General features: G+C 43.9%; 1 protein-coding gene across 1 annotated transcript in view; it reads left to right on the forward strand.

The window, feature by feature from the left end:
* Window positions 1-13,194, forward strand: part of LOC124622690 — a 101,725-nt gene that overhangs the window by 28,377 nt on the left and 60,154 nt on the right. The window contains exon 2 of the mRNA XM_047148481.1: window positions 6,730-6,834. Within this exon, the coding sequence (XP_047004437.1) occupies window positions 6,730-6,834 (105 nt within the window). The remainder of the gene's footprint in view (window positions 1-6,729; window positions 6,835-13,194) is intronic.

Here is a 13,194-nt window from a genome sequence, read left to right on the forward strand (position 1 = left end):
GTCCTTTGCTGTCTCTGACAGAATTACGATGTCATCGGCGAACCTCGAAGTTTTTATTTCTTTCTTCTCCATGGATTTTAATACCTACTCCGAATTTTCCTTTTGTTTCCTTTACTGCTTGCGCAATATACAGATTGAATAACATCGGGGAGAGGGTACAGCCCTGTCTCACTCCCTTCCCGACCACTGCTTCCCTTTCATGCCCCTCAACTCTTTATAACTGCCATCTGGTTTCTGTACAAATTGTAAATAGCCTTTCGCTCCCTGTATTTTAACCCTACCACCTTCAGAATTTGGAAGAGGGCATTCCAGTCAACATTGTCAAAAGCTTTCTCTAAGTCTACAAATGCTAGAAACGTAGGTTTGCCTTTCCTTAATCTATTTTCTAAGATATTTTCTATAATCTATTTTCTATGATCTATTTTCTGAGATAAGTCTTTAATATAGCCCCACAAAACGTATACGCCTGTTTCAGATCCGGAGAATATGGCGGCCAATCGAGGCCCATTCCAGTGGCGTATGGGTACCCCAGAGCCAGGATGTGGTCCCCAAAGTGGTCCTCCTGGACAAACACTCTCCGCCTCGCATGAACCACATCTTTTCGAAATCAGGGTCACTTTGGATAATGGGGATGAAATCGTCTTCCAAAACCCTAACGTATCGTTCGGTAGTCGCCGTGCCATCAAGGAATATCGCACCGATTATTCCCTGACTGGACATTGCACGCCACACAGCCACCCATTGAGGGTGAAAAGACTTCTTGATCGCGAAATGTAGATTCTCAATCGCCCAAGTGCGCCAGTGTTGCTTATTGACGAATCCATCCAAATGAAATGGGACTTCGTCGCTAAACCAAACCATACAATTCCTATCATGCCCCACGGCCAACCGTGCAGTTTGAACGTTCTAACGTAAACCGTTCAGAAGTTATGACGATTTTATTTCATATAGTTCAATAACTGTCACCCCGTACATGTGGAGGCTGGAGGACCAGCGGTAAATTACGTGCCGGGCAATGGAGAGGTCACGCGATCGAATCACGGTCGGACAACGGATTTTTCAGTCTCGGTGTTAACCTAGCCTTCACCCTTCAACGATGTGAGGAGTCGACAGAAACAAAACGTGGCTCGAAGTCCACGTAAATTGTGACTCTCCTTTCCGCGGTTGGATAACTGAGGTAGGTTAGAGACCTGCAACTCGCCGAAGTGGCGTCCAATAGAAAGACGCACCAGCCTCACGAAATTATTATTGATGTCTATACGCGAAATTAAGTTTGTACGTAACCCTCAGAGCTCGACTCCTACTCGCACTTCTCGGTTTGTATATCATAATTCTTACTAGATTATATCTAACATTCTACGCAGATCCGTGTTGTATGCAATTTCCACGGTTCTACCCATATTTTTGTGTATTATGAGCACGTACATCTCAAGCGCAACAAACGGACTTACGCAACACTTGGTTATCTAGTTTCTAGTTCCGTAACATTTCTTACATAACCCGTGACTACTCACCGTTCACATGTTTATACTCTAATGAAACCTCTCAGCTCTTCCATAAAATGATTGAATGCGCTCAATTAGCCCTTATCGAATCAAAAAGTAAACGTCCGAAATAAAAATTAATTATAAAAATAACGTTAATATAATTTGGCAGTATGTGGAGGTTACGATACTTGTCACTGTATTATTGAATTTCCAGCTAGATTAGTGAAACTGCTGTATCAGATGCCAGATCTAAAAGTGATAATACGGTAGTTTTCCTATTTGCAGTACTTACAAACTAAAACTAGATACATTATAATGTTAACTACCTTTGCTCATCAGTTTAAATTTTGAACGCCACCGTAAACATTATGTTACACAATGTTTTCGGCTGTTTTTAATGACACGAGAAAGTAATTCCATTTCAGTGCTCCTCATCGGACGTCAGAGTGAACTAGTGTGCCCCATTTAGTTTAGTTCCTTATATGTCGCATGGGTCATATTCACGACAACTCGTCGTGATGTGAGATTTGTCATTAGGATGACAAATGGGACACGTTTTCTCTGAAAGCATAGCTGTACGTTGGCCATTTACATAACTGTATTTTTTTAAACTTAATCTACAACAAAAATGTCGTAAACGTAACCCAATCATATACATATTATCTGCTCAGAAATGCATCTAAAGTGTACGAGATATCAAGCTGATTAGAACAACACCGGTAAAGTATGTGGGACAAGGTATTACACCCCAGGACCCCATAACTATTAGCATGGTGCATAAATTCGTAGCGTTTTTGTTTTGCACGTTGGCATTGCGGTTGCTGTGAGTTTATTTATCAATTGTCAGTTTTTAGTTGTAGTTCACTATTGCTATTTGAGTTTATATATTGTCCTTTGAGTGGAGGTGTGGACGCTAGAAAATGGAGTGCCAAGCGGATAAATCGGAACATTTCCGACATAGTCTTTTGTTTGAGTTCAAAAGTGGCGTGACAGCAGCGGAAGCAGCCACAAACATTTGCGCGGTGTATGGGGCACTGGACAGTATACGGTAAGAAAATTGTTTTCTCGTTTTTACGTTAGTGACTCTCGACTTTAATACACACTGTTCCATGCCAGTGTACTCCAGAAATGACAAATGTGATCATTCCACCATCGTGCGACATTAGCATGCAATGGGGAAGGTTCAAATATAGGGTGTATGGTTATCACATGCTGTAAGCCAAAATAAAAAAAACCCAGTGGGTGTCATATGTGCATTTCTGCTTGCTCGTCATCGACTGGTTCGTGAACAACACCCACCGTTCCTATCTTGTAACGTTACTAGTGACGAGAAATCGTATCTTTATGCTGTTGTTGTTGTTGTTGTGGTCTTCAGTCCTGAGACTGGTTTGATGCAGCCCTCCATGCTACTCTATCCTGTGCAAGCTTTTTCATCTCCCAGTACCTACTGCAACCTACATCCTTCTGAATCTGCTTAGTGTATTCATCTCTTGGTCTCCCTCTACGATTTTTACCCTCCAAGCTGCCCACCAATACTAAATTGGTGATCCCTTGATGCCTCAGAACATGTCCTACCAACCGATCCCTTCCTCTGGTCAAGTTGTGCCACAAACTTCTCTTCTCCCCAATCCTATTCAATACTTCCTCATTAGTTATGTGATCTACCCATCTAATCTTCAGCATTCTTCTGTAGCACCACATTTCGAAAGCTTCTATTCTCTTCTTGTCCAAACTATTTATCGTCCATGTTTCACTTCCATACATGGCTACACTCCATACGAATACTTTCAGAAATGACTTCCTGACACTTAAATCACTACTGGATGTTAACAAATTTCTCTTCTTCAGAAACGCTTTCCTTGCCATTGCCAGCCTACATTTTATATCCTCTCTACTTCGACCATCATCAGTTATTTTGCTCCCCAAATAGCAAAACTCCTTTACTACTTTAAGTGCCTCATTTCCTAATCTAATTCCCTCAGCATCACCCGACTTAATTAGACTACATTCCATTATCCTTGTTTTGCTTTTGTTGATGTTCATCTTATATCCTCCTTTCAGGACACTGTCCATTCCATTCAACTGCTCTTCCAAGTCCTTTGCTGTCTCTGACAGAATTACAATGTCATCGGCGAACCTCAAAGTTTTTATTTCTTCTCCATGAATTTTAATACCTACTCCGAATTTTTCTTTTGTTTCCTTTACTGCTTGCTCAATATACAGATTGAACAACATCGGGGAGAGGCTACAACCCTGTCTTACTCCCTTCCCAACCACTGCTTCCCTTTCATGTCCCTCGACTCTTATAACTGCCATCTGGTTTCTGTAAAAATTGTAAATAGCCTTTCGGTCCCTGTATTTTACCCCTGCCACCTTTAGAATTTGAAAGAGAGTATTCCAGTCAACATTGTCAAAAGCTTTCTCTAAGTCTACAAATGCTAGAAACGTAGGTTTGCCTTCCCTTAATCTTTCTTCTAAGATAAGTCGTAAGGTCAGTATTGCCTCACGTGTTCCAGTGTTTCTACGGAATCCAAACTGATCTTCCCCGAGGTTGGCTTCTACCATTTTTTCCATTCGTCTGTAAAGAATTCGTGTTAGTATTTTGCAGCTGTGACTTATTAAGCTGATAGTTCGGTAATTTTCACATCTGTCAACACCTGCTTTCTTTGGGATTGGAATTATTATATTCTTCTTGAAGTCTGAGGGTATTTCGCCTGTTTCATACATCTTGCTCACCAGATGGTAGAGATTTGTCAGGACTGGCTCTCCCACGGCCGTCAGTAGTTCCAATGGAATATTGTCCACTCCGGGGGCCTTGTTTCGACTCAGGTCTTTATGCTAATACAAGGAAAAGAAAGGAATGGTTGAGCCCACACAAAGCAGGAACTGCCCGTACAAAAACCTGTGCGTATGCACAAAAGATATTGTCTTGCATCTGGTACAACTACGGTGTGGTGCTACAGATTACTTCGCCGAGTTTTATTGACAACAACTGAGGCGTCTTGGAGACGCAGTTCAAAAACAACAACCAGGAAGACTGGGTTATCAAAAGTATCGGGACACCTGGCTGAAAATGACTTACAAGTTCGTGGCGCCCTCCATCGCTAATGCTGGAATTCAATACGGCGTTGGCCCACCCCTTGCCTTGATGACAGCTTCTACTCTCGCAGCCATATGTTCAGTTGGTTGCTGCAAGGTTCCTTGGGGAATGGCAGCCCATTCTTCACGGAGTGCTGCGCTGAACAGAGGTATCGATGTCGGTTGGTGAGGCCTGGCATGAAGTCGGCGTTCCAGAAGATCCCAAAGGTATTCTATAGGATTGAGGTCAGGACTCTGTGCAGGCCAGTCCACTACAGAGATGTTATTCTCGTGTAACCACTCCGCCACAGGCCGTGTATTATGAACAGGTGCTCGATCGTGTTATAACATGCAATCGCCATCCGCGAATTGCTCTCCAAGAAGGAAGAAGGTGTTTAAAAAATCAATGTAGTCCTGTGCTGCGATAGTGGCACGCAAAACAACAAAACACCATGAAAATCACGACCACATCATAACATCACCGCCTCCGATTTTACTGTTGGCACTTCACACGTTGGCATATGACGTACACCGGGCATTCGCCATACCCACACCCTGGCATCGGATCGCCACATTGTGTACCGTGATTCGTCACTCCACTCAACGTTTTTCCACTGTTTAATCGTCCAATGTTTACGTTCCTTACACCCAGCGAGGTGTCGTTTGGCATTTACCGGTGTGATGTGTAGTTTATGAACAGCCGCTCGACCATGAAATCTAAGTTTTCTCACCCCCCCCCCCCCCTCTGTCATAGTACTCGCAGTGGATCCTGATGCAGTTTAGAATGCCTGTGTGATGGTCTAGAGAGATGTCTGCCTATTACACATTACAACCTCCTTCAACTGTCGGCCATCTCTGTCAGACGACGTCGGCCTGCACGCTTTTGTGCTGTACGTGTCCCTTCACGTTTCCACTTCACTATCACATCGGAAAAATTGGGCCTAGGGATTTTTAGGAGTGTGGAAATCTCGCGTACAGATATATGACACAAGTGACTCCCAATCACCTGACCACGTTCGAAGTCCATGAGTTCCGCGGAGCGTCCCCTTCTGCTCTTTCACGATGTCTAATGACTACTGAGGTCGCTGATATGTAGTACCTGGCAGTAGGTGGCAGCACAATGCACCCAATATGAAAAAAGTATGTTTTGGGGGTGTCCGGGTGCTTTTGATCACATAATGTATGTCTGCGAGAATGGAAGCTGTCATCAAGGCTAAGGGTGGGCCAACACCATACTGAATTCCAGCATTATCGACAGAGGGCGCCACGAACTTTTAAGTCATTTTCAGCCAGGTGTCCGGATACTTTTGATCACATAGTGTACGTAGACTTGTTCAGAGCGCAGGAAACAAGACAATAGAACTAACAATAACCGTGCATGGTTTATATAGTAGGATTTAGAAACAAAAGTCGTCGCATTAACCCCTCTTTGATTTCTCTGAAGCGCTAATTTGCTGCCTGCGACATTCGATGAGAGATTATATATCGATAATTTTAATTAAAACTTTGGCAATGCTATTAATTATTCCCAATGTTATCGATCACCTCTCCCCTATAAGCCTGATAACATTGTTCTTAATTAAAAGAGTGTTTATAACAGGCTTCGTTACAGTCAACACGTCCCGCCCTCTCCATTTCTTGTCACTACAACTGGTCGGGTGTTCCGTAGCAATTACCGGTCGTTCTGTAAAAATTGATAGTTTTTCCTTAGCAAGTGTCAGTTGTTCCTTAGCAATTGTCGTGCAGTGTAGTAGATTTCTGGGCAATAAATACTGTGTCTATGTGTGGAACTGCAACAGAAAATTATTCCACATGCCATCAGGGAAAGATAGTATGTAAAATAAACTAATTTTCTAAGGATGTTATCACCAAAATCAGGTAAAACGGAAATGCTGCGTTGGAGAAAATCTATAATGTGTGATTTCCAATTTTAATTGAGATCAATATGGACATCCAGAATTTTTTTAAATTACATTTCTCTCATGCTGTATTGTTATTGATGTTAGTCTATCTTGCCTTACACAGAATTCAATGAATTGTATTTTTTCTAAGTTATAAAAAAGAATATGAAAAGTAGTTACAGAGTCTCAGCACAGTTGGGGGTACTGTAACGAAAGCTCCCGCCCTCTATGCCGACGAGTAACTGCTTCTCTTTTGTTCGCAGGTTCCACGTACGACCTCTTGGGTGTTGACTTGGCAGGTTGTGAAACACCGCCGTGTCCTCTGGTGGCTGGTGCAACGATCAACGTCACCTCCACGTTCTACGCCAGTGAGTCGTATGTCTTCGCTTTATATTATTAATTTAATCTCAACAAAAACGTGGACACTACAGTGGGCGAAAAAGAATTTCTCAGCTAGTGTGCAGAAATAACTCTTCGAATAGTAAAAAATTGTAATAATACTTTGCCTGACGAAAAAGCGAAGACCCAAAAAGGGAGGAGGAAATGGAATTTATGGTGTCATTTCAGTGATTACAAAATCGAGTAAAATGACCCAAGAGCTTGGCAATATGAGTCCACATACCAACATGGCGTTGTACCTCCTGGATGTAGACACCGATTCGCTTGGGAAGTGTGCCAAAGTGTGTTTTACAGCCGTTATATCCTCTAGCAGGACTAGCTGGCCCACAACTGCTGTAACTGGTCCTTGACATACTGGATACTGGCTCTGGGGTGGACCTGACGTCCAAGCTGGTCCCACACTTGACCTATCGAGTCATATCTGGGGATCTTGATGGCCAGGTCATTAGATCATAACGAAGATAGCTCATAGAGGCACTTGCCATGTGTGGACAATAACACATGAGGACGCGCCATTCGAAACGCAGTCGTTTGTCCTTCGGTGTTAGCGGCAACCTACGTAGGTGACTGTAATTCCTTAGTTCAGATGCTAGTAGCCTCTGACCAATGGTGCGGGAAGACACAGAATATTGCAGTGACTCCATTACTTGTTCTCGGATGGCACAGGCAAAAATAGTTACGATGTGCTTGCTGCACAATACGGTGATCCTCCACGGGGTTGTCAGACATAATCAGCTCGAACGAGTACGCCTCCTATCACGTTCAAAAGTTATCCAAAATCGGATCGGTGCCACAACCGAATTAGGGCTGACGGTAAAACACCGATACATCGATATATTTCCACTGAATATCGATAATTATCGGGAATATCTCTTCCCAAAAATATCGATACCAAAATGGCAATATCGATATTTTTGTTTCATATTATACCTTTTTCATAATTTTCGGCAAAAAAATGAAGTTGTTCTTTTGAAATTGTACTAGAACATAATTTACCTTCACTGTGTGAATTTTTTTTTCCTTTATTGAATTTCAATTCCCCCTGAAGGGGGCGGGCTGGCAGCAGCTTAGTACGCTACTCTACAGCCTACAGACTTTTTTAAAAATGGAAGAAGAAAAGAAACAAGAAAAGACAGGCGATAAAACGGTGACTTAAAGTGTAAAATGGCGGCAAATTGTGGAAAGTTAAAACAGAAAGCAAAGAGGTTGGCAATGTTAATAAAATACACAGGAATCAGACAAGTAACACAGTAGACACACAAATAAAAAAACATGGCGGCAGTCTAGTTTCTGTTCGCAAGAGATAAAAATTCACACCTAGCGACAGTATGATGGCCGTTCACAACACTTCCCAAAAGACACGCAACACTTCCCAAAAGACACACAACACTGAACACTCACTGTAAAACACTCACTGTAAGTCACTGCACAAAAATGTCGGCACAAAGATGACACTCCCTAGCCAAGGGCAGATGGGGGGGGGGGACCTGGAGGAGGGGGAAAACAAGGAGGGAGGAGAGGATAAAACGAAATGGGGGGGGGAGGAGGAACCAAAGGACGGAGAGGACTCATAAGGGGGCAGAGGCACAGGGCGGACGCGAGAGGGAATGGGAAATGGCAAAGGAGGGAAATGCAAAAGGACTCGGAGGAGAGAAGGGGGGCAGAGAGAGGGGAGGTGGGGAAAAAAGAGGATGGGGTGAGGGAGCCCGGGAAAAGGACAGAGGAAAGGAGGGGGAGTGAGGATCAGAGTTGATAGGAGGGATAAATGGAGGGAGAGAGGGCATCATCTGGGAGGGGTTGATGGAAGCCACCTTAGGAAGGGAGATGAAGGGAGTAGAGATGGAGGGTAGGGGGACACAACAGTGAAGACGTGGCAGGGGGTGGGGATGGGAGAGGAGAGGAGCAACCACTGTGTGAAGGAGTCTTACTACTTTTTGAGCTTTCATTACCTCCAGTTTTTCACCCTGCGTCGCGTTGTTGGGACTGTGTAGTGAAAGAGACTACTGAAATTCGGCTGTCTGACAATATTATAAACAGAGAAAAGCGGTGTCCTTTAAATAAGAATTGAAACCCTGTTTCGCTTGACATTTAAAAACCAACGGTTTTTGTTTCGATCATCAAAAGGTGTCAACAGCGTCTGCTATCTATTTATCGTTTCCGCGAGTTTTCAGCATCGGTGCGTAGAGGGCAGTTACGCTTGCGCACGCGCGTTGAGCCTACAGGCGGTGTACAAACGAGCCGCCGCTGCGAGTTTGATTTCACGCATCAGGGCAGGTGTTCCGCAGGGGAGTGTGCTCGGCCCTGTCCCCTACAGCCTTTTCACGGCCGACACGCCCACCGTTCCGCGGGCTCATCTCGCCCTGTATGCCGATGATACGGCGGTCTATGCTCGCTCCTCGAGCAAGGCCCTCCTCCGTCAAAATCTTCAATCTACCATCGACGCTCTCGTGGAGTATGCCAAAAAATGGCGCCTCGCCTTTAACCCTGTCAAAACACAGGCGCTCATCATGTGTCGGCGACGGTGGCCCATCAATTAGCCCCCCTTCACTGTCCTTGGTACCCCCGCCCCATGGGCAGGGACCGCCAAATATCTGGGGGTCACCATGGACAGGGCCGTCACCTGGCGTCCCCACACTGAGGACATACGGCACAAGGCCTTGGGGCGCCTCGTCAGCTCTATCCTTTCATCAATCCGTCTTCCTCCCTTCCCCAGCATCTTGGCGTCCTCCTCTACACATCCCTGATCTGCCCCATCCTCGAATATGCTTCGGTTGTGTCTCCAGATGGTGCAGAACCGTGCTCTCCGGCTTGCCCTCCGCCTCCTGTACCGTTTCCCCGCCGCGAACTTCACTTGGTTGCTGGTATCCCCCTCCTTCATGACCGTGTATGCTTCTCTGCCGTTTCCTTTTACCACCACTCCCGCCAATCTGCCAATCCTCTCAACCTTTCCCTTGGCACCCGCCTCCATCGCCTGGCCACTACCCGATGGCCTGACCTCCTTGCCCACAGATCCCTGTTCGCCCCTTCTCCCCTCCCCTCCTCGCTCCCCATGTTCCCTTCCTTTCTTTCTCCCCCCCCCCCCTGGCCCTGCCAGCTGCTCCACGCCTCTTCCACGTTCTCTCATCCTTCTTTCCCTCCTTGTTCTAGTCCTCCACTCCCTCTATAGACTCTCTCCCCCAGGACTGCTCCCCTCCCCCTTATTGGTTCTACCACCCCTCATTCTACTCGAGTCTGCCTCACCGTCCGTGTCAGCGACTGGCTAGGTTGGCCTTTGTTTTTCTGATCTTCTTCTCCTCTCATTCTCTCTTCTGCTTCTTCTCGCCAATCTCACTCCAAGACCGGCTTGTCAGTTGAGCCTTTCGTTTTCCTGCTTCTCTTACTGTCCCTTCTACTACCCTTTTCTCCTTAAAAAAAAAACCAACCAGGCCAGCCACATGAGGCCCTTCGTTTTCCTACTGTCTTCTTTGAGTATAAAAAAAAAAAGCATATGCGCACCGCCATGCCTGTCCCTACCACCACGACTCCACTCGCCACACCGCCACGAGGAAGGCGAAGCGCACCAGCTCTAGAACTTCCTACTCACGTCGAGGGTCCACCCTCGCCTGTGCAGCGTCAGCGAGTCTGATTTCAGTTCCGGCGATTTACTGCGGTGGTTCACTCAACTGAAGATGGCGGCCAGGTTGACAGCCAAAATATTGTGTCAAGATGACGATATGTTCCGGCTGGAGATTTGATATGAATATCACCTGGTTGAATATTAAGAGCTATACTAGTGACAGATATCACAGCCGAGGAACTGGAGTTATCTTGTCGAAAGATGGTGGGAGGAGTGTGGATTGGTAGTGACTTTGCTAATACTATCTTCAGTGGAATTTTGAAAGACCGATCACGTCAGTCTTGGCCAAAACTTTTGGTCCTGTAATTAAAAATGCACTGAAATTTCCAGGCCGAATAAAAAGGTAGGCTGGACTGGGATTCCAATCGGAACCTTCCGTTTCGTGGGTAATGTTCTCACCAGCTGAACTGTCCAGACACGACGCACAATCCGTCCTTAAAGCTTCACTCCTGACAGAATCTCTCTTCAAATTTCACAGAACGTCTCCTGTGTGTACTACGGAGGTAGGACTCCTCGAAGAAAGGATAATGCAGAGAAATGACTGACAAAGGAACATTCAAAAGTGTCAATAAACGATATTGTTGAAACTTGGCCGGTCTTGAAACTGCCTCTGTAATTATTGTTACTAAAACTGATCTACAGAATTTTCTCTGACAAAGACATCTACATCTACATCTACATGATTACTCTGCAATTCACATTTAAGTGCTTGGCAGAGGGATCACCGAACCACAATCGTACTATCTCCCTACCATTCCACTCCCGAACAGCGCGCAGGAAAAACGAACACCTAAACCTTTCTGTTCGAGCTCTAATTTCTCCTATTTTATTTTGATGATCATTCCTACCTATGTAGGTTGGGCTCAACAAAATATTTTCGCATTCGGAAGAGAAAGTTGGTGACTGAAATTTCGTAAATAGATCTCGCCGCGGCGAAAAACGTCTTTGCTTTAATGACTTCCATCCCAACTCGCGTATCATATCTGCCACACTCTTTCCCCTATTACGTGATAATACAAAACGAGCTGCCCTTTTTTGCACCCTTTCGATGTCCTCCGTCAATCCCACCTGGTAAGGATCCCACACAGCGCAGCAATATTCTAACAGAGGACGAACGAGTGTAGTGTAAGCTGTCTCTTTAGTGGACTTGTTGCATCTTCTAAGTGTCCTGCCAATGAAACGCAACCTTTGGCTCGCCTTCCCCACAATATTATCTATGTGGTCTTTCCAACTGAAGTTGTTCGTAATTTTTACACCCAGGTACTTAGTTGAATTGACAGCCTATTTATCGAGTAATCGAATTCCAACAGATTTCTTTCGGAACTCATGTGGATCACCTCACACTTTTCGTTATTTAGCGTCAACTGCCACCAGGCACACCATACAGCAATTTTTCTAAATCGCTTTGCAACTGATACTGGTCTTCGGATGAGTCAAACTTAACCTATTCATTGATTACGCACAATTTATAAGCCCAACGCAGTCTGACTGATATACATTGACAACAAGATTTCCAATAATCAACACAAAAAATGGCTCTGAATTGCAAGAAACCTAATAATAATACAAATGCAAAAAACATGAAATTTAAAAAAATATGAAACTACCTCCAACTCCGTTAATTGCCTGAACTCATTTCGATCACGAATTCCTACAGCAAATCCCATTCCTTTTCATAAGTTACTTACCTCGCAGAAACTCTTCATTACACGAACTACAGCAATTATTGCAAGTAGCAACTACAGCCAACTAAATAAAAAGATTCTAATACTATAGACTCTAACTACTAGGAGGCATATGGTGAGCGAAAGAAACATTTTGTTGAAACGCAAACAATGTATTTAGAAAATTTTACCTTTTTAATGTGACATCCAGTTCCAAAAATTATTCCACTGCCCAAACATTATCAACCAAACATCCAGCATCATAAATTTCCTTGTGTATTTTCTTATAAACACGTTATTTCATCTACTTTAAAATGCATGCCTTACCAACACAGTCTCTCCACTAAGAATATCATATCCGTAAATACCTTATCCACTCGCTAACTTCTAGTCCGTCCAACGACAGAGTCTCTTGCCGAGGGTGCAGAGCGCTGTCAGCGATATTAACACAGTCTGTAGCGCTGCCAACATACAAACAGGCTACTTCCAGAGTGTAGAGGGGACAAAATGCAATATTTTTTTTCATTTTTTGTGGCCAATTTCACTTTTAGGGGATTAAACACATCCCGAAAGATAATTTGACATATTAAGAGGTTTGGAGGGAATATTTTCGAAACGATGGTATATAAATAGTGTTTCTCATGTAAACGTTGATTTGTAAAAAAACTGTACAATTGAATTTGTAATAACCTGAAATTTTACAGAATGTCCCGCCACCATTAACGAATTTTGAAAAATGAAAACTTTTGTCACAACATAAGTAAAAGACATTTTCACGCCACATACATCCATGTGTAATTCAGCTGGTTTCCAAAATACTATTTTTGGAAAATGAGCCGTACACAGTGTGCTGTCAGAGAGTTTTCGAGATACCTAATTGAAATATCTAAACAATCATTATCAGTCTAGCTATTTATTTAACTTACATTGTTTTATGTTATAAATTGTTATTTTATGTTTTACGCTCATTTTTAGTTTGCCTTTTCACATACGTGTATTTTGCTAACTGAAAATAATAAATAACTCATTACAATGATGATAATCTGTAA

The sequence above is a fragment of the Schistocerca americana genome, chromosome 1 (genome assembly GCF_021461395.2).
Source record: "Schistocerca americana isolate TAMUIC-IGC-003095 chromosome 1, iqSchAmer2.1, whole genome shotgun sequence".
In the NCBI taxonomy this organism is placed as follows: Eukaryota; Metazoa; Arthropoda; class Insecta; order Orthoptera; family Acrididae; genus Schistocerca; species Schistocerca americana.